Genomic DNA, 21199 nt, shown 5'->3' with positions numbered 1-21199 from the left:
TTTTGTTTTGTATATTGTAACATCTGTTTTCATTTTCAAGTATTTACAGAAACGTATACGACGTAAAACATTGAAAAAAACATTGAAAAAAACCTAGTTTCCAGCAAGTGTACTCAAACTTTTGACTGGTACTGTATATATATGCAATTTTTAAACTTTCTGTTCCCAAAAATTAGACTGATTGTACACTGGACTAAAACAGCTGCTTTGATCAAATGGGACCAATTTGATTAATAAATAAATGTCCTTTATTGCGGGGCTCTTTCATACATTATAGTATATAAGTGCAGACAGGTACCTCCTCAGTGAGAAGAGGAAGAGGGTTAGGGTGAGGGTTAGGGTGAGGGTTAGGGTGAGGGTGAGGGTTAGTGCATTATAGTGTATAAGTGCAGACAGGTACCTCCCCAGTGAGAAGAGCCCCATGAAGAGGATGGCGCTGCTGAAGGCGTTCTGCTTGTACCTGGAGCCCAGGATGTCAATCACCTTCCCCGTGTAGAAGGGAATGAACATCTCAACTGCAAACAAGACAACACAGGACAGGGCAGTCAATACACAACACAACACAGGACAGGGCAGTCAATACACAACACAGGACAGGGCAGTCAATACACAACACAGGACAGGACATTCAATACACAACACAGGACAGGGCAGTCAATACACAACACAGGACAGGACATTCAATACACAACACAGGACAGGGCAGTCAATACACAACACAGGACAGGACATTCAATACACAACACAGGACAGGGCAGTCAATACACAACACAGGACAGGACAGTCAATACACAACACAGGACAGGGCAGTCAATACACAACACAGGACAGGACATTCAATACACAACACAGGACAGGGCAGTCAATACACAACACAGGACAGGACAGTCAATACACAACACAGGACAGGGCAGTCAATACACAACACAGGACAGGACATTCAATACACAACACAGGACAGGGCAGTCAATACACAACACAGGGCAGGACATTCAATACACAACACAGGACAGGGCAGTCAATACACAACACAGGACAGGACATTCAATACACAACACAGGACAGGGCAGTCAATACACAACACAGGACAGGGCAGTCAATACACAACACAGGACAGGACAGTCAATACACAACACAGGACAGGACAGTCAATACACAACACAGGACAGGGCAGTCAATACACAACACAACACAACACAGGGCAGTCAATAAAATAGCAGTTTTTATGTTTAAAGGTCATAAATGAGCTGTTGGAAATAAAAAAATATATATATAGTCTTAGAATGATCCACCTGCCTTTCATGTTCATTATTGCATTCCAGCATTAGTTCCATACCCATGCTAACCACTCAGTGAGATAGGTGAGGTTACACAATATGGTTTGTTTGTTTGTTTGTTTGTTATATAATCAAATTTATAACATAGCATATGTATTTATTAGCACACTGGTACACATATAAATGATTGCGTGTGAGCGGATGCTGCACAAGATGTCGCGGTGAGGAGGAAGCGATGACACAGGAGAATGTTTCAAACCAAGGGGCTGGTGTTTTATTAGCAAGCAAGCTCTGGAACAAACAGGAGCAGTGAATACACTATAAACACCGAGCCTGACTCAAACAAGAACACAAGCTCTGGAACAAACAGGAGCAGTGAATACACTATAAACACCGAGCCTGACTCAAACAAGAACACAAGCTCTGGAACAAACAGGAGCAGTGAATACACTATAAACACCGAGCCTGACTCAAACAAGAACACAAGCTCTGGAACAAACAGGAGCAGTGAATACACTATAAACACCGAGCCTGACTCAAACAAGAACACAAGCTCTGGAACAAACAGGAGCAGTGAATACACTATAAACACCGAGCCTGACTCAAACAAGAACACAAGCTCTGCAAAAGCCACATTTTCTTGCAGTTCAATCAACTCCATTTGTAATGATGCAACATTTACCCATCTGAAGGTCTGTTTTGCTTCCTCTGAAAACTGTGACATTTGTGACCATGAAGGGGTTCTGTATGAACAGCAGCAGTTGTCTTCCAAGAGCGAAATCATCAAAGCGAGCCTTGAAGTTATCCATCAGCTTCTGTATGAAATCAGCATGGTGGGGAACATCTTTCTCTCCCTGGGTTTGCTCCAAAAGTTTGGGGAAGTGGACAAGTTCTCCCTGGAGATCAGTCTTGAAAATCTCCAATTTCCTCTGGAAAGCCCGTACTGCTATTATCAAATCACACGCTGTGTTGTTCTGTCCCTGCAGCTTAACACTGAGCTCATTAAGATGTGATGTAATGTCTGCCAAAAATTTGCATTTTCTCCACATCTTCCAAAAACTCTGTAAACTGAGTTGCCTTTTCTCTCTTTTGTTCTGATAGGAAAGATTTGATCTCCTCCCGAATGGCCCAAAAGCGCTCCAAAACCTGAGCCATGCTCACATTGTTGTGCAGTAGTAAGTCATCATAGCTGGCATTGACCTCTGTCAGAAAGCCTCTTAGCAGACGGTGCTGTAGGGATGATGATGCTCTCAAAAAGTTTATCAGTTTCATCATTGTTGTCATGACCTCAGCATACTCTTCTCCCAGACTGGCACACAGGACAGATTGGTGGATGATGCAGTGGTAAGATGTCAGGTCAGGGTGGTCCTCTTTCAAACGTGCAACCAGTCCCCTCCCTCTTCCTAACATGGCTGGAGCTCCATCTGTGGTGATGGAGACCACCGACTTCAGATCTATCCCCCTTTTTTTTAGCATCCCTTTGATGGCCTCATGGATGTCTTCTCCTTGTGTGTGTGCTTCAAGAGTTGTTAAACCCAACAGGTCCTCACAGAATTCCTTCTTTGTTTTGTCATAAAATCTCACAAATACCAGAAGCTGGGCATTATCGGTGGTATCTGTTGATTCATCCACAGCTAAAGAAATGCATGGTGCATTCTGAATGGCCTCATCAAGTTGTGAAATCACATCTTCAGCTAATATTTCAGTTCTTCTCATTGCTGTGGAATCTGACAGTGGGGTCTGTTTCATCTTTTCCTTCAGCTCATCTTTTTGTTTACCATCAAGCAAGGTCTCAGCAACTTCACTCATGCATTCTTTAACCATCTCTGCGTCAGTAAATGGCTTTTTGTGTTTTCCCAAACCCCAAGCTATTCTCAGTGAGCACTCCATTGCACATTCTTGGGCTGTCAGGGAATGGACAAGAACTTTGGTGGACCTCTCATATTGGGCTTTGAGCTGATTTATTTTTCTCGTTCTCACCTCTGTGTTTTGGGGTACGTTTGCTCGAAATGACTGTGTTTCGTGGGCGCTTCACATTGGCACTTATCACGAGTGCTACAGACTCTGAGCATATCAGGCACATTGGTTTTCAAACTTGTTGCGGGGAGAATGAACGCATACTTGTCTGTCCACTCGTCTTTGAATATGCGATTTTCGCTATCAACTTTTCTTTTCTTTGAACAAGCCATCCTCACATTCACACTGTCTATCGATGGATGTATTTCCGTGTGTGTCTGCCTGCTGCTTGCACCCAGTCCCAACACCGTCTTTCACTGTCGAAGATATTTGCATATATTCATGAGATTGGATAAGACGCAGCTCTCTTCACGAGACTAATTTGCATAAATGCACGCGATTGGATAGGACGCGGCCGCAGGCTGGTGTTGCTTCACCGCTGCTAGAGACAGAGAGAGGCTGCACTGCACTTGGGAAACGGCGCCCGGTAGATCATGTTTAAAAGCTGTCTGAAATTAATTTATTGACTTCGATATCGTTAAGTTCAGTGCTGTTCAGTCCGTATTGACCCTTTGCTGGGTCCAGACACGGACCGCGGTCCGCCATTTGAGTATGACTGCTATATACAGTGAGCTTGACTCAAACAAAAACACAAGCTCTGGAACAAGCATTTACCCCAGGCTGCTGTTATTTCAAAGGTCCAGCTGTATACTTTGTTATCTGCTAGGTTTGTGTATCACAAGGTTTTCCCTTGAGAAGTGCGTCCTCGTGAAGTGTAGCTCAGGGGTTAGCTCTGATTGCAGTGGAGAGCTATAGAGTGAAGTGTAGCTCAGGGGTTAGCTCTGTATTGCAGTGGAGAGCTATAGAGTGAAGTGTAGCTCAGGGGTTAGCTCTGTATTGCAGGACAGTGGAGAGCTATAGAGTGAAGTGTAGCTCAGGGGTTGGCTCTGTATTGCAGTGGAGAGCTATAGAGTGAAGTGTAGCTCAGGGGTTAGCTCTGTATTGCAGTGGAGAGCTATAGAGTGAAGTGTAGCTCAGGGGTTAGCTCTGTATTGCAGTGGAGAGCTATAGAGTGAAGTGTAGCTCAGGGGTTAGCTCTGTATTGCAGTGGAGAGCTATAGAGTGAAGTGTAGCTCAGGGGTTAGCTCTGTATTGCAGTGGAGAGCTATAGAGTGAAGTGTAGCTCAGGGGTTAGCTCTGTATTGCAGTGGAGAGCTATAGAGTGAAGTGTAGCTCAGGGGTTAGCTCTGTATTGCAGTGGAGAGCTATAGAGTGAAGTGTAGCTCAGGGGTTAGCTCTGTATCGCAGTGGAGAGCTATAGAGTGAAGTGTAGCTCAGGGGTTAGCTCTGTATTGCAGGACAGTGGAGAGCTATAGAGTGAAGTGTAGCTCAGGGGTTAGCTCTGTATTGCAGTGGAGAGCTATAGAGTGAAGTGTAGCTCAGGGGTTAGCTCTGTATTGCAGTGGAGAGCTATAGAGTGAAGTGTAGCTCAGGGGTTAGCTCTGTATTGCAGTGGAGAGCTATAGAGTGAAGTGTAGCTCAGGGGTTAGCTCTGTATTGCAGTGGAGAGCTATAGAGTGAAGTGTAGCTCAGGGGTTAGCTCTGTATTGCAGTGGAGAGCTATAGAGTGAAGTGTAGCTCAGGGGTTAGCTCTGTATTGCAGTGGAGAGCTATAGAGTGAAGTGTAGCTCAGGGGTTAGCTCTGTATTGCAGGACAGTGGAGAGCTATAGAGTGAAGTGTAGCTCAGGGGTTAGCTCTGTACTGCAGTGGAGAGCTATAGAGTGAAGTGTAGCTCAGGGGTTAGCTCTGTATTGCAGTGGAGAGCTATAGAGTGAAGTGTAGCTCAGGGGTTAGCTCTGTATTGCAGTGGAGAGCTATAGAGTGAAGTGTAGCTCAGGGGTTAGCTCTGTATTGCAGTGGAGAGCTATAGAGTGAAGTGTAGCTCAGGGGTTAGCTCTGTATTGCAGTGGAGAGCTATAGAGTGAAGTGTAGCTCAGGGGTTAGCTCTGTATTGCAGTGGAGAGCTATAGAGTGAAGTGTAGCTCAGGGGTTAGCTCTGTATTGCAGGACAGTGGTATAGAGTGAAGTGAAGCTCAGGGGTTAGCTCTGTATTGCAGTGGAGAGCTATAGAGTGAAGTGTAGCTCAGGGGTTAGTTCTGTATTGCAGTGGAGAGCTATAGAGTGAAGTGTAGCTCAGGGGTTAGCTCTGTATTGCAGTGGAGAGCTATAGAGTGAAGTGTAGCTCAGGGGTTAGCTCTGTATTGCAGGACAATGGAGAGCTATAGAGCAAGAGCTTAGAAGAAACATGGACAGAAAACCGAAGTCTGAAACTGCTAAACTGCTAAAGAAACTGAAGAGGTAACCTCTGAATAAATAAACTAGTGTGAATAAAGCCTGTGCTGTCCTGGGTACCCCATACCTATTCAATGAATGTGCTGTCCTGGGTACCTCATACCTATTCAATGAATGTGCTGTCCTGGGTACCTCATACCTATTTAATGAATGTGCTGCCCTGGGTACCTCATACCTATTCAATGAATGTGCTGCCCTGGGTACCTCATACCTATTCAATGAATGTGCTGTCCTGGGTACATCATACCTATTCAATGAATGTGCAGCCCTGGGTACCTCATACCTATTCAATGAATGTGCAGCCCTGGGTACCTCATACCTATTCAATGAATGTGCTGCCCTGGGTACCTCATACCTATTCAATGAATGTGCTGTCCTGGGTACCTCATACCTATTCAATGAATGTGCTGCCCTGGGTACATCATACCTATTCAATGAATGTACTGCCCTGGGTACCCCATACCTATTCAATGAATGTGCTGCCCTGGGTACCCCATACCTATTCAATGAATGTGCTGCCCTGGGTACCTCATACCTATTCAATGAACCCTGTGCTGCCATGGGTACCCCATACCTATTCAATGTCTATGTTCTCAGTGTCTAATCTAGTGGCCGGTGGGCAGCAATGGGGTTATAGATGGACAGTGCTACTCACATATCACTGCCAGCGACAGGAACAGGAAGGCGCCTCCCAGCAGGAAGGCGTCTGGTTTGGAGTATCCAATCACCCTCATGAACAAGACCCTGGCTTGCTGCTTCTCCTCCTCCACGCTGGAGTCCCCTGCCTCGGTCCCGGCACTGCAGGGGAGCGCGGTCTCCCAGAACAGGCAGGCCGTCGCCGTCACTGCACTGGCCAGCAGGCAGAAGCCGAGGCACGGCGATCCGGTGACGATCTCCACGGGCTTCACATACACCACCCGCTGCCAGCTCTGGAGAGCCGGAGTGAGAGCGCACAGCGCGGCCGTATAGAGCAGGGGGGCCCGGCCCCTCACAGCACTGCCTCTCCCAGCTTGAGAGAGGAGACTCAGGGAGGTCTGACTGAGCAGGGCCAGTTTAACCAGGGCCACCAGCCAGAGGCAGAGCAGCGACTCGGCCCCGAAGGGGTCCAGTGTGAGGGGCAGCAGGAGAAGCCCGCAGTGCAGCAGGGAGCTGGCTGCGATATCACACGCCAGGAAGGATATCACCACAGTAATCACATTCATCACTGCAGCAGAATGATCAAGTCCAGACTGAGAGAGACTATGAGTTACACCTACAAAAGAGAAGGGATTATTAAGGACAGTGAGAAACAGGTCTAGTCCAAACGTTTGTCATTGAATTTATTTAGTTTATTTTAGTTTTTCTAAATTGAGCACTACTGAGAGTTTCACAGTCATGTCTGATCTACTCATTTTATTTGTCACTGTGTCATTTTTACTCGACTACAGGTGTAACATAACTAATCAGACTTATATTAAATACAGACAACTGCTGTTTATGAACATTAATGTGCATTAGAGTTACATTTTTTAAAGAAAAAAGAAAAAGAAAAAGTGCACTATACGCTGACTGCCCGTTTTACACTGAAGAGCAGCGCTTTCTCGAAACAATAATATAAGTATCCTCAAGTACACCTTTGTAAAATTGTTTTGCAAAGGTAGCATCCTTTTTGTGTGTTTACTGCAGTTTATCTTGTTGGTAATGATTTGTGCAGTACTCAATCACAGCACTGACAGCGTACCATTTCCTCACATTACACGGGTCAGCTTTTGATGCGGTACCACATTCTGACAGATGTACCACTTTCTGTCCCTATACTGGTAGCAAATTTTGACGAAGTAGCAAAAATTGACGTGACACCGGTAACGTACTCGTTAAGATGGCTTGAGTACCTGCCCAGAAAGGTTGCTGTGGTACAACCATTGCTTAAAAAGTCCACTTTAGATCCAAAAGTCCTTCATAATTTTAGGCCTCTCTCTAATATCACATTTTTAACACTAGAACCGCCGGGTTTATGCTACTACCTAGAACCACCAGCAGTAGTCATTTTGACGGGTACATTTTAAACAGCTTCGGTATGAAAATGAAACACAAACTATCAGATGCAACTTAAAAGTTTTATTTATGAACATCATATCTAACATTTGCATAGCAGAAATAAACATTTCAAAAGAAGATATTGTGTAAACAGCTGTAAACTGGTAATATGTAGGCCTACATACACAATTGTAAAATCAAAATAATTATTTAAACAAAATAACATAAAAAAGAAAATAACTGTGTAACGGGAATGCGCATTCAGGGACACAAACTTCAAAGTAGCCCCCATATTCGCACAATCCACAAAGATGTAACGCTTATCAACTTGTCGTGTGCATTTACCACATACTGCTCTTTCACACTGGGCACAGATATCAGAAGTTTTATTTTTATTGCATTTAGTTACCTGGCATTGTTTTCTGTTGCGTGTGTCACTTGATGGCTGCACACTGTATCCAGGATGAGCTGTGTTTCCCTGCCGCTTTGCAGGTTTCTGATCGAAATGTTTCTGACAAAGCTCAGTGGCTAGCAGTGTGGCGTAGTGGTTAGGGATCTGGACTCTTGAGCGGAGGGTCGTTGGTTCAGTCCCAGGTGGGGGACACTGCTGCTGTACCCTTGAGCAAGGTACTTTACCTAGATTGCTCTGGTAAAAACCCAGCTGTATAAATGGGTAATTGTATGTAAAAATAATGTGATATCTTGTAACAATTGTAAGTCGCCCTGGATAAGGGCGTCTGCTAAGAAATAAATAATAATAATAATAATAAGATATCTCTCTGATATTTTTTCTGGTGCATTCATTGTACAAAACTAAGGAAATGGTGGCTGCCATGTCCAGTACAATGTAAAATACAGCAACTGGACATCAGTGATTGCTTTCACTGAGTACTAAGTTTTGCGCAGATGGTGGAAACACTCTTCTTCTTTGTTTACTGTTGCAACCAGGCTGTTTTTTTTCCTCAACTGTTTTGCTAATTACAGTGAAATAAAAAATATATATATATAGGTGTGGTGAGTCAAAGGGGTTTCGGTCTGTAATTCAGCCTCTCGACAGTAGAAGGCATCAAATCAACTCGGGACTTCCCTTACCAAGATCTCGTGACCATGACGAAAGTCATCTTTATGAGGGGCGGCACCTTGGTGAGGGGCGGAAGTACGAGTATGTAAATTCCAGCCACTGGAGTTAAGTGAGTTGTAAGGACACCTGTCAGTTGGGGATTGGTGTTCCACTGACTACAGGGGAGGGGCGTTGCATACTAAAGGGAATGTACTACTGTGTTCGGGGTGGGTCCTAGAAAGCATAGACGGGGTGAATAGGCTGGAGGGAGAGACGAAGACTTTGGCTTGTTTGTTTTCATTTTGTCTGCACGGGGGCGGAATACACACTAACATTTTCTTTTCTGTTTTATCCCCTTTTTATGTCCGGGGATATCGTGAAGAGGACTAAGGAAGTTTCCGAACCCTTCGTTTTTATCATTATTCCAGCACCCCCTCCCTCACGCCATTCTTTTTTTCGTTTTGTTTTATTTTTATCGTGTAACGAATAATATTAATAAAAACTTTTATTTTGTTACACGTAAATTACTGTCTGGACATTCCATTGTTACTCCCACGCCTCACAATAGGTAACATTCATCTCTTTTCCTAAGCACGGTTACATCAGCCTTACACATTGTCACTCAGTCTCTGACCAGCTGGGCGAATTTCATCTTTGAACAGGTAGGGGTAGGGTCCGCTGCCAGCCAAAACGTGACCCCAAATTTGACAGGTGTGTTTGTCCAGCGACACCGTGCTTTTGTCAGAAACAGCTGCTTGTCCATGTAATGTTTTAAGAAATATATAATAATAATAATGTATGTTTAGCTAGAAACAGGCAATGCTGTTTTCAATTAAGTCATTCCAAATTTCTGACGCCAAGGCAAATATATCTGTAGTTGCTCTCAAATCAAAATGCAAAAATATCAAGATTTCTCGAAAAATTCTTGTAATAGTAATATTATAATACTGCAGACTATATATGCTCACGTAGACAGCCAGACGGCAGTTCTCCAAGGAATTGATAGGATTACAATAGAGATTTGGATAACACATATCAAGACCTCAAGAGCAATATTCTATTCAAATACATACTGCTGTAAACTCAGCGGAGGTACAGATAAACTGGCTTGTATACATATAAAAAATAGCTTATTGTTGGTTATATTATTAATAAAAGCATGTACTGTAACAAGCTGTCAAAATGACTACTTTTGGCGGTTCTAGGTAGAAGTGCTCAGAACTTTTTTTATTTTTGCAATTGTGACTTTCAAATGTCGTCAGTATATTCAATACATGTATTTAGGAAAAGTCAAGAACAGACAACCGCGGATCATTAACACACGCATAGTAATTTAAATTTTAAAAGTGAAAACCGTCAAAATGACTACCGTGGTGGTTCTAGTGTTAATCAAACGTTTTAGAGAGAGAGGTAGCTAACATTAAAATACATTTCTTGCCACACATAATATATATTAGTGCTGGGACAAACAAGGGATTTTCATGTTTGGATATTCGCTAATAATTTAAATATTCGTTCGTTTTCAAAAAGTAATAAACGCCATTATATTCCTCAGAACGCAGGCAGAGATCGCAGAGCGCAGTGGTGGCTCTTGGGGCAAATCTGAACAAGCATCAAAACATAAGCATAGCATAGTTTTCACACTAAACTTTAGGCAATTGTGCTTTTTGTGCCACTGTGTTTGGTTTTTGCAGAAAACAATAACGGGACACATTTGTCTACTTGAATAAATTCAGGTGTTCACTGTTACTTTTATTCATTGTCATTTTTATTGGGACAGACCAAAACGAATGACAAAACGGAATGCCCATTGACTACAATGGGGAGTGGAATGCCCATTGACTACAATGGGGAAAACAGAAGGACGGTCAATATCTCCAAATCCCAGAAAGGAATCCTAAAATCCCGAATACCGTTTCTTCAAAATAAACTAATACACAAAATAAAAGTCGAATGACAGCTGCTTTCTATGGAATGACAGGCCTGGAATACCGAAAACACACTAAAAACATAGCACAAACAGGAATGACAGCCTATATCTCTAAATCTAACAGGAATATTAATCATAGCCATATCTGTTTTAGATGCATCTCCAAGTTGTGCTGAAATTTCAAGTACTCAGTCAAAGGAAATGCTGATTCCATTGTCATGGAGCATTTCTACAAGCTGTATTTTCCTTGTCTTTGCAAATACAGACATTCCTATGTGAACAGGGAACAGAGTCTCATGATCTTTGGAGTGTCTGTGTGTTTCTGCTCCTTCTTTGTACCCTGCATAGCAGTTGTAATGAAGAAGCTGTGCCATAGCTATATCTGTTTTAGATGCACCAAACCTGAACTGCAATTTTATATCTGCACCATGTTCAATCATGCCCACAAACTGAAGAAGCGCTGGTGGGATAGCTTCTTCAACATATCCTTCATGGAAAGTTCCATCAAATTTAGACTTGTGATCCAGCATGTGTCTTCGCATTATTTTAGCAGCTTTTGCAAGGAGGATAGCTTCAATGTATTCAGAAGCTTGGGAGAGTGCTAAGCAAACATCTTTCTTGAAAGCCAGGAGTACATCCTTCCCTTTCTGGTGCGATTCTATCTCTGGCATATGCAACAATAACTGGTCTTTTAGCCTGGTTGAGTTGACATCTGGTGACTCTACCCCCCAGTTGTTCCAGTCGCTGCTTGTATAGTTTTACTAGATCTGCAAGTCTGAATATGGTGGGAGTGGTACCTTCACAACAAGATTTCAGCTCAGTTACACAGGTGACTAGTTTAGAAAATGCCAGTGGATAAGACTTCCCTGCCAGGTAAATCTTGACCACTCTTCTCATAATTAAGGTGGGCTGTCTCTCGTAATACAATCCTGCCAAGCAAGCAGGATGGTACTTCAGCTCCTGTGCCACAGCATCTCCACCACTGAGTTTTGCCAAGAGCTTTCCATCATTCAGAGTCCTTGCACATTCATTTAGTCTATCATTGAGTTTCATGGTCATTGCTTGTCTCAGTGCAGATTCTGGAGCCTCTTTCTCACATAAAAAGCATTAGGACAATTGAGAAATACTAGTTCTCAATATTTTGCTGCGGCTAGGAATTGTGTCTTTTTCAACAATAGATGCTCTTTTTTGAGCTCGCTGTAACTTGATGTTGTTGAACATCAGTCTACAGGTTTGATGATATTTTGCTTTGTTCCTTATTGAGTCTTCTATACCAGCACCTTAATCTAATCTGGCTGGATCCAGGATGATGGGTAAAGCATTGACAGCATGAAACAAAGGAACATTTATTGCAAGGTTTCTATAACCATTTTGTTCTGCACTGTAGGAACTTGGTGGTGACTTGAGCTCTTCTGTTTTGTCCAGTTGACAAAGGCAACATTTGCTCCAGTCGGTCTTCCATTTAGATTGAAAGTTAGCAGGAATGGCCATTTTGAATGTTTGAAGTAAAATAGAAAGTCAATGAAATCTTAAAAAACTGGAGAAACTGCAAATATCACAGTGATGTGAAAATTAATAAATGATCATGCATTAACACAGGACATAGGGTATGAAATGCTGCAACTCAATCAGGTGTACATGCGAATTTAAGTTTTGACAAAATTATTTAATCAAGGGGGGGAGCTAATACTGAGGAAAATAATAATAATAAAAGTTCTACAAAATAAACGCTTAAAAAAAAAGGTCAGAAAAAAGGTCAGAAAGGCTGGCTATTGTGGAGAAACTTAGTGCTGTGTAGACCACAGATACATACTGTTCACGTTAAATCTGGACCAAATAACACATCAGCTACACCATCATTCCAAAGAATGAACACTAGAGCTGAGTAAGTCTCTGAGCTGTAGAGTTGATTTAAATAATACAAAATATTTATTTTAAATTCTCACTAAACGCGCTATATCCTCTTGCAACAGTTTTTGTCCAGCTAATTTTATTTTCTTTGAACTGGTGATGAATGAACTGCACTTCATCAATATCAAGTGTCAACTATTTTTTAAAAATTATATTCAGATTCCCCTGGAGGTTTTCTGATATGCTGAGTTCAGAAATGATGGTCATTATTTTTTAAAAAATGTCCCCTTTGACCTGTGGCCTTGCAAAGGTCAACCAAAAGGGAAATGGGTCCTAGACCAAAAAAATCACCCTGGGCTTAACTTCGATGCAACCATCATGTGTAGCACCTTGAGTGACTCGTAATGCATAGAGCGTTAACGAAAAAAATACCACAAGCACTTAACTCGCTTTTAGCAAGTTGTCAGATGTAAGTGACCATTTTGATTTCAAATTTAGCCCAACCCTGCAGGTAATGTGAATATTGTTGTATATAGATTTTGATGAGCTCTACAAGAATCAGGCAAAACATTTGTATCTGGGGGTTTTGGATTTTTGAAGTTGCATTCTGCCACTTTGGTGAGGCTAAAGTACCACATAGCTGTAATCAAACAGTTGATTCCACAGTTGTTATCAACACGTTTTAATATTTGGACCACAGTTTTTGACTATCAAATGGAAGGAATGTACCTCTTTTTTTATTTAAAGATGCAACACTATTTGTATGTATTATCATTCTACAGAAATCTATTAAGAAATATTATAAACTAAAAAAAAAAATCACCAAAATCGATTTCTTTACTAAGAACACACCTTCTTTAACATGCAATAAGTTGAAATCCTGTCATCCTGTAGATGTAAGTTCTAGAATATATCCTTAAACAAAACCAACAATAATAAAAAAAAAAAAACATTTTCAATGTTGGAGAAAAATTCAGTTTCTCTGCTGGACAAACTAGGTTGATTTCTTAGCAAGAATAGAGATCATTGGCGGCCATCTTGAAAAATGTCTGCCAACTTGGATTTTCAAGTGGCTAACGTTTGTTTCTGAAAAGATACACCTATGTGAATATCTCCTGCAAGTTTCATACTTATATCACAATTTGAACGATTCCTGTGAAAAAATGTTGTTATCTGCACCACTGTAGAGTGAGATTTGTTAAAACCAGGTCCATGTTGGATTAGCCAAAAAATCTGCAGAGATCTTTTTGTCTGAAACCGTCATGCCGATCGGCATAGAAATTGGCACAAAGGTCCTGTTTTCTTTTTTTTAAATGTCCAGAAATAAATTATTTTTTAATAATTTAATTACTTTGAGTACATCAACGTACTTTTTTTTATTCTGTCATCTACATTTTTGTACACTGCAGTTTATCTGAAAAAATTAACTGTGTAAATGGGCAATTGTATGTAAAATAATGCAATATCTTGAAACAATTGTAATTCACCCTTAATAAAGTGTCTAAATCTAAGTGTCTGCTTAGAAATATAATAAAAAATAAGAAGAAATTAACAGCAATAAAGAGATGGACAGCATTACGATAATTAACTGATTAACTCTCTTTTCATTAGCTTTGCATACTTCAGAAAATTAAATTAATCCATTTAATCCATTTCTTCAATTACAGTAATTGTCTATCATTAAGTAATTTCTATTTTATTCTATTTTAATATTAAAGCATTAGGTTTTATTAAATCAAATATCAAGTGTTGTGCTTTTTTTTGCTGTAGATAAGGCTTGTTTAGTTTTGAAAGTAAATGAACCAATCAAATGAGAAAGGGGAGGTACCAAATGTTCAGTTGCAGCTCGTGACAGTTACAGTGCATGGCACTGCTCTTTGTGAAGGAAGCATTCAGAGACAGAGATTCAAAGAGATTCTGCTGTGATTTCATTTTCAAACAACTAATTTTCTTACAAAAATTAGGTTATTATAATATTAAACAATTTATTTTTTCTTCTATTTTTTTCATTTTACTTAATCTCCCACAGGTTATTGTGGACCTGTGCTTAGGCACATTAAGACTTTCTGGGTTTTTTTTGGTTTTTTGATAAATTGTTATACAAATTTTTTTTTAACAATTCAAATTCTCAAATTGTACACAATATCTACAGGTTATTGTGTACGCTGTAAAAAAAAGTGCTTAGATGCATCAACACATTTTGTTAAAAAAATTTCTGTTGCTAGTTTTAATATAAAACTGTTAATTGATTTTTTTTTTTTGCATTGTGCAATCTTAGTTAGATTTTTTTAAAAAAATAGGCTTGTTTTGGGGGGGGGGTAGTTTAAATGCAAGGAGTCATTTTATCCTCATCTAGTTTGTTTTCTGCTAACATTGATCTGTTTGAGCTCTTTTTTTGTTTCAAGCTATTTCTTCTGAACATTCTTTATATTGTATTCAGCAAAGCGAGTAGCTGTCTTTAAGAACTATAACAGATTCCTGGTTAATCTGGATTGGTTTGTTCATAGGAAAATAAGTGAATATATTTTTGTTTTATTAAGTTTTAAGCCTAAGAATTACTGGCTTAAAATATTAGTATAAAAACCCCCCACCACAAAATAATACAAAATTATACATCACATTAAAAAAATCCCTTGACAGAATTATTTACATTGTATAGTGTACTTTTCTCCGCATTATATTGTATGTAAAACATTGTAAGATTATTTTTTCACAGATAAAAGAAAATAAACACATTTAAGTTAACCTGCTCATTTTAGTGGTATTTTATTGGTGCATTTGTATGGTATAAAAATTGAAGCACTGGAGAAAAATATACAAAATGACGTATTTTAATACTCCATATATGTTCAACCAAGACAGGGATCTGTCTATGGAACAGGTGCATGGCATTCTTACAACAACAGATTTTAATGATGCTAGAATCATAAATCTGCCTCCCATGCAACCAAAGGGAGGAGAGGTTTATGTGTATTGTTCAGTATCCTCTTCTACTGAGAATGCATTTGATGTCCGTTTTAACCAGTATAGATGGGTATCCAAAGGATCAAACTATCATCCTAGATGACTGAATGCTCCAGCTGTGTTGAAACGGTACTATTATTTAAAAGACAGCAAAGGAAAAGGAAAAGATTCAATTGTTGGTTTTCGCAGTCATATTTACTGTTTACAAGAGCCACAAAACAGACAAATGTATGTCATACATTACTTGGGAAATGAAGCTTTGTACAAACCATCACCACAAGGTTTACAAAAACATTCTGAAAAACCTTTCATCTCTACCATGAAGTCTACCCTGATGCATATTAAGGAGGCAGCAAAGTCACAGGGGGAGCCTCTTAAAATATATCAAAAAGTTCTCAGTACACAGTCCAACACAGGCTCTGACAAGCACATAGCTGTGGGTCGCCCACGTAACTGAAGCAAGTGAAAAATGTTATTTACCAAGAAACAAAAAAACAGCGAATTTCGAATGATGAAATGTTCAGCTTGTTTGAACTTGCAGTGCATCTGAAAGATTATGTGTGGAACATAACACTCTACCCAGATCTTTTGGTTTCATTTGGGCACCCTACTCTCATAAACGATGCTCAGGTCCTCATTGACATCTGCAGCAATGATCTTGCTCTTCCTCAGCTGATGTCATACAATACAACATTTAATCTTGGTGATTTCTACATGTCACCCTTCGTAATTCGCAATGTATCTTTGATTGGGGACCCAGTGTTTCCAGTTGCCTTCCTGTTACATGAAACGAAGTTCAAAACCTATCATCAGAACTTTCTGAGGTATATTTTGAACCTGCTGAATGGTGACAAAATACATGCCATTCCTTTTCTGAGTGACAGAGAAAGAGGAATTGTGGATTCCATTCAGCAAGGTTACCCAAACCTCCCACACATCTTCTGTTCTAATCACATCATTTCAGATGTAGACAATTGGATCAAACAGCATGGAGGGTTAAAGGATGACACAAAAGTTTTAAAAGATCATGTAAAACAACTCATCAATAGCTCTTCATTGGAGTCTTTTCAAGAGCTGTATGACCATTTATGTCTGGAATGGAGCCGAAAAATCCAGTTAAACATTCCACACCAAAGCCAAGCAACAAAGTGAATAGCTTTCCATGGGACATGCCTGAAATCAAATATCAGGGAATTCCGCAAACTAATGACATGCAAGCATTACAGCCTGGAAATTGGCTCAATTCTTCAGTGATTGAAGATGCAATTTCTGCTCTTGTTTGCAATACAAAGCAAAACAGCAACGTTTTAGCATGCCCAACATACATATATCAGTGTGTGAAAGCTGATACACCTGACGTTTTCTATCCTTTTCTGGAAGGCTCTGCAGCTCTCAACAAAGACATTTTGTTAATTCCATTCAACACGGGCAGCAGTGTGGAGTAGTGGTTAGGGCTCTGGACTCTTGACCGGAGGGTTGTGGGTTCGATCCCCAGTGGGGGACACTGCTGTTGTACCCTTGAGCAAGGTACTTTACCTAGATTGCTTCAGTAATAACCCAACTGTATAAATGGGTAATTGTATGTAAAATAATGTGATATCTGTATAATGTGAAATAATGTATAATGTGATATCTTGTAACAATTGTAAGTCGCCCTGGATAAGGGCGTCTGCTAAGAAATAAATAATAATAATAATAACTGATGTCTGGGGGACTGGATTCCACTGGTGTTTTGGTGTGGTAATCTTTTCTACACATGAACTACTCATTCTTGATTGTATGAAAAACAAATCAAGATCCAAAGCACATGGTGAAGTGTTGCTGCGTATTGTTGCTGCCTGCTACCAGATAGCCGATGCAACTTTCAATAAAGATGAGTGGAATGTGATCCTGTGTTCCGATGCTGTGCAGTAAAACAATTCAGATGACTGTGGGTTGTACACAATTTTAAATGCATTTACAATGATCACAGGTAAAACGTATGGATATATTCAGAGTACATCTGTACGTAAATGGGTTGCAGTGATTATTTCAGATCACAAACACTGCAAGTGCAGAAGGCAGGATAGGATAGCTCCATGTTCCTATTCAAAACTGCACAAAACCCTTGTGGCAAAATATATGTGCATGCCTGTAACAGAAAAACCACTAATACACTACTTATCTACATTTCCTAACCATGACAACAGCAGATGGTATACCTGTGCAGATAGCTCGTGTTCTGGCAACTTTACAACTGACGATTGCATGGTTCTTTGTTGTCAATGCAGGAAGTGGTATCATGGAGCTTGCCTTTCAACAAACACCATAAAACTTCCAAAGAATTTCATTTGTGAGACCTGCTTGTAAATCAAAATATTTCTGTTTTGTGAAAATCGACACAAGTTAATAAAAGTGATTTTATGGAAAATTAAAATATCAGCATTCAACTCCGAATAGTTTCTGAGATATAACTGTTTACACCTAGGGGGTACCAGCCCTTTATTGTTCAGCTGATTAAGTGAAAAACACCCTCAGTGCTTTTTTTGTGTGTATTACTTTATTTTGAAGAAACAATATTCGGGATTTTAGGATTCCTGTCTGGGATTTGGAGATATTGACCGTCCTTCTGTTTTCCCCATTGTAGTCAATGGGCATTCCGTTTTGTCATTCGTTTTAGTCTGTCCCTTTTTATTGTATAAAAATGTATAAGGTCCTGCTAATAACCTACAAAACCATAAATACTTCAGTCCCATCATATTGAATGACTTATTGATCCCAGACGACCACTCCGATCACAGGACGCTGGATTGCTCACTATCCCAAATCTTTTTTAAAGAATACAGGCGGTAGAGCTTTCAGCTATAGGGCTTCTAAACTTTGGAATAAACTGTCTCGTTCCACAAGGCTAGACTCTAGCCTATTTATCTTAAAAATGCACCTCTTATTGTTCTGTTCGTACTGTTTTAACCTTTTATTCCTGCTTCCTGTTGGATTCTGTTTGCAATTGACAATGTACTGTTGTTTTTTTGTTTTTGTTTTTTTTTCTATCGCCCAGTAAGCGCTCTGTGACAATTCTATTGTGAAGGTCGTTATACTAAATAAAGATTGAGTGATTGAAAAAGCATAATCTGAAATCTAAAGGCAATTTCAAAACAGGTAAATCATTAAAAAAATGTTTCGTTAAACACGCGTCTTTGTGATATATATTCTGAGTTAACTGGAACAATATTTTTTGTGTGTGTGTCTGTAATCCATTGCTTGAAAAATTATCGGAGCCGAAATTTCTTTCATAATAAAAGCTACACAATAGAACGACATGAGGTTTACACTGGCAAGCACTTTTGTAAATGATTGTAATGTATTTGAACCCCGTGTAATATTAAATAAGCGTTTAACAGATCTACTTACCAGCTGCGTTTCACTACCAACCCACAGCAACACTCATTCGTGTTCTCTGCTTTTACTTTCAATTAGCCGGCAGTGTGAAGCGGCAGGGGATTCCCGTTCCAATGCGCGAGAGGATTTCCAATAATAATACAAGATATTGATGACGCGGTGTATGAATAGGCTTGCGTTTGGATTTCTCCTTTCTTTAAATACTGCATTGCAAATTACTGTGCTTGTTTCCTGAATGATTTTCACAAAAGATATGTGTGTATTTCAAAGCCGCAGGGGGTGCTTTTGTCCATCTTTTTGAATGTTTTGAGAACTTGGTTTTCCTCGTTAAAACAACAAAGACTATAACGAAAAATAAAGAAAAGAACAACAGGATTTGTAGTTTGTTATTCTCATTATTCTTCTAAATCCCATATTGACTGCACAGTTGTGCTTTTGCTTTCGGTTTTGTAATTCACGATTACTTTTACAAACCTGTGAAACTGCAATCTCCCTAGAGATTGCTGATGCTGCAATAATCCTACTGGCTGACGCTTTTTTTGTGTGACCAATCAGATACCGGTACTGTTTAGCTAAATATTAAATACAGTGTAAGGACCACGTCAATGCCAGTATAGAACATAGGCGCCGGAGACGGGTGGGCCAACGGGCCCACACACTTTTAAAACAGGGGGTCCTGCCCATCCACTTTTTACAGTGAGAGCGAAAATAAATAAATAAATAAAAATAAAATGCACGTAATCTCATCGCGTTTCCAAAACACAGTGACACAGATAAATCAAATACATCCACAAATTAAGCGTTTTAACAAATCATATGTGACAAACTTCACGATGCTATACGTTTGGGTTGATTAACCGGCTTTTGTACTACTAGGTTATTATTTGATTATTTAGCAGACGCCTTTATCCAAGGCGACTTACAGAGACTAGGGTGTGTGAACTATGCATCAGCTGCAGAGTCACTTACAATTACATCTCACCCGAAAGACAGAGCACAAGGAGGTTATGGCTGAGGTGGGATTTGAACAGGGGACCTCCTGGTTACAAGCCCCTTTCTTTAACCACTGGACCACACAGCCTCCTAGGTCTGGGTGCAAGTTAAAGCGCGAGATGTTGTTTATAAATATCAATTCGATCTCTATATTCGTGGTTGCTGGAAAGACGATTTTCAAAAAGGCGTGTTTAACTCTCTGACAAATGTAGTGATTTTTATAGAAATGTACTTTTTAAATGGCGCGTAATCACCTTCTGTATCCAGAGTTGTGTTTTATTTACATTTGATACCACATTACCCAGGAATATACTATTACATACATTATATATATTTGACAATCCCAGTGTCCAATGCAACTGCAGAGTGAAGTTTTTCAGCAATGCAAAGAATTAAAACCTACCTGAGATCTACTATGACACAAAAGCACATGAATCATGTAGTTTCTACACGTACATAAAGACTTTACTGATGCTTCGGACCTTGTACAAGTTGCCAAGTCATTTTGTGGATTTAGTGATGCCAGGAATAGCTTTTTTGGAAAATGGGATTAACTGAATTGGACTGCTGAACATTTTAAACTTTTGTTGCGTGTATATAGTTCCTACTAGTTCTGCATTTTCTTGAGTGTTCTGTAAATACTGAAAATTACCCCAGCTACCGACAAGACAGAAGGCTAGCTGATTAAACAATGAACTAAGCCACCCAGACTACGTTACTGTAAGTTACCTTTACAATATATTTAATGCTTGATTTGCTTTGAAAATTACTTTGGTTAAAATATAGTATTGTTTTATGTTATTAATACAAAGGGACCTCTGATGTGGACACATGCGTATTGTTGTTTGCAGTTGTTAAAAAAGTCCCTTGTATTTCTTTCCTAATTTAAATGTAAACCCTGCATAGATGTTTGTATGGAAGCCCATTCCCGCCACAAAATGAAAAAAAAACTATCTCAGAATTCTGAGATACTAAGTCGGAATTCTGAGATACTACTCATTTTGTGGTGGGAATGGGCTTCCATATGTTTGAACTATTCGGCACAGTTTTTTTTTTCTTCTGTTAAAACAAAACGATGTTTTTGTTATTTTAAATCATCAATACATCGATTAGGCTACAGTTCAAAAATGACGGCATGATTAATCTAAAGAAAAAAAGTTTGCTGATTGCACGGCTGGTGTATTTGAGAATGTTTTGTCATGTGATTTTTATTTCCAACGAGGTGACAGAAGTTATTTGATGTAGTAGCTATATTCTGTCGTTTTGTGTAGTAGTGAGTGCTGATCAGTGATATTTCGAAGTGACACTGCAACAGGTAACTGTGTTATGACGTGTTTGTTAACGCCCTCAGAAATTAATTCGTTTTTGCTGGCCCATCCACTTGTGCAGTCCTTCCGGCGCCTCTGGTACAGAAACTGTTT

General features: G+C 39.9%; 1 protein-coding gene across 1 annotated transcript in view; it reads right to left on the bottom strand.

The window, feature by feature from the left end:
• The window catches only part of LOC131706958 (antigen peptide transporter 2-like), a 54484-nt gene extending 35246 nt beyond the window's left edge, over positions 1-19238 (bottom strand). Inside the window, exons 1-3 of the mRNA XM_059008949.1 lie at positions 18798-19238; positions 6242-6838; positions 401-515 (exon numbers count right to left, since the gene is read on the bottom strand). Of these exons, the coding sequence (XP_058864932.1) occupies positions 401-515; positions 6242-6788 (662 nt within the window). The 5' untranslated portion in view covers positions 6789-6838; positions 18798-19238. The remainder of the gene's footprint in view (positions 1-400; positions 516-6241; positions 6839-18797) is intronic.
• Positions 19239-21199: the final 1961 nt, after the last annotated feature.

Source organism: Acipenser ruthenus, chromosome 38 (assembly GCF_902713425.1).
Source record: "Acipenser ruthenus chromosome 38, fAciRut3.2 maternal haplotype, whole genome shotgun sequence".
Taxonomy (NCBI): domain Eukaryota; kingdom Metazoa; phylum Chordata; class Actinopteri; order Acipenseriformes; family Acipenseridae; genus Acipenser; species Acipenser ruthenus.
The sequence above is the reverse complement of the archived record's forward strand: the minus strand, read 5'-3'. Positions and strand labels throughout refer to the sequence as shown.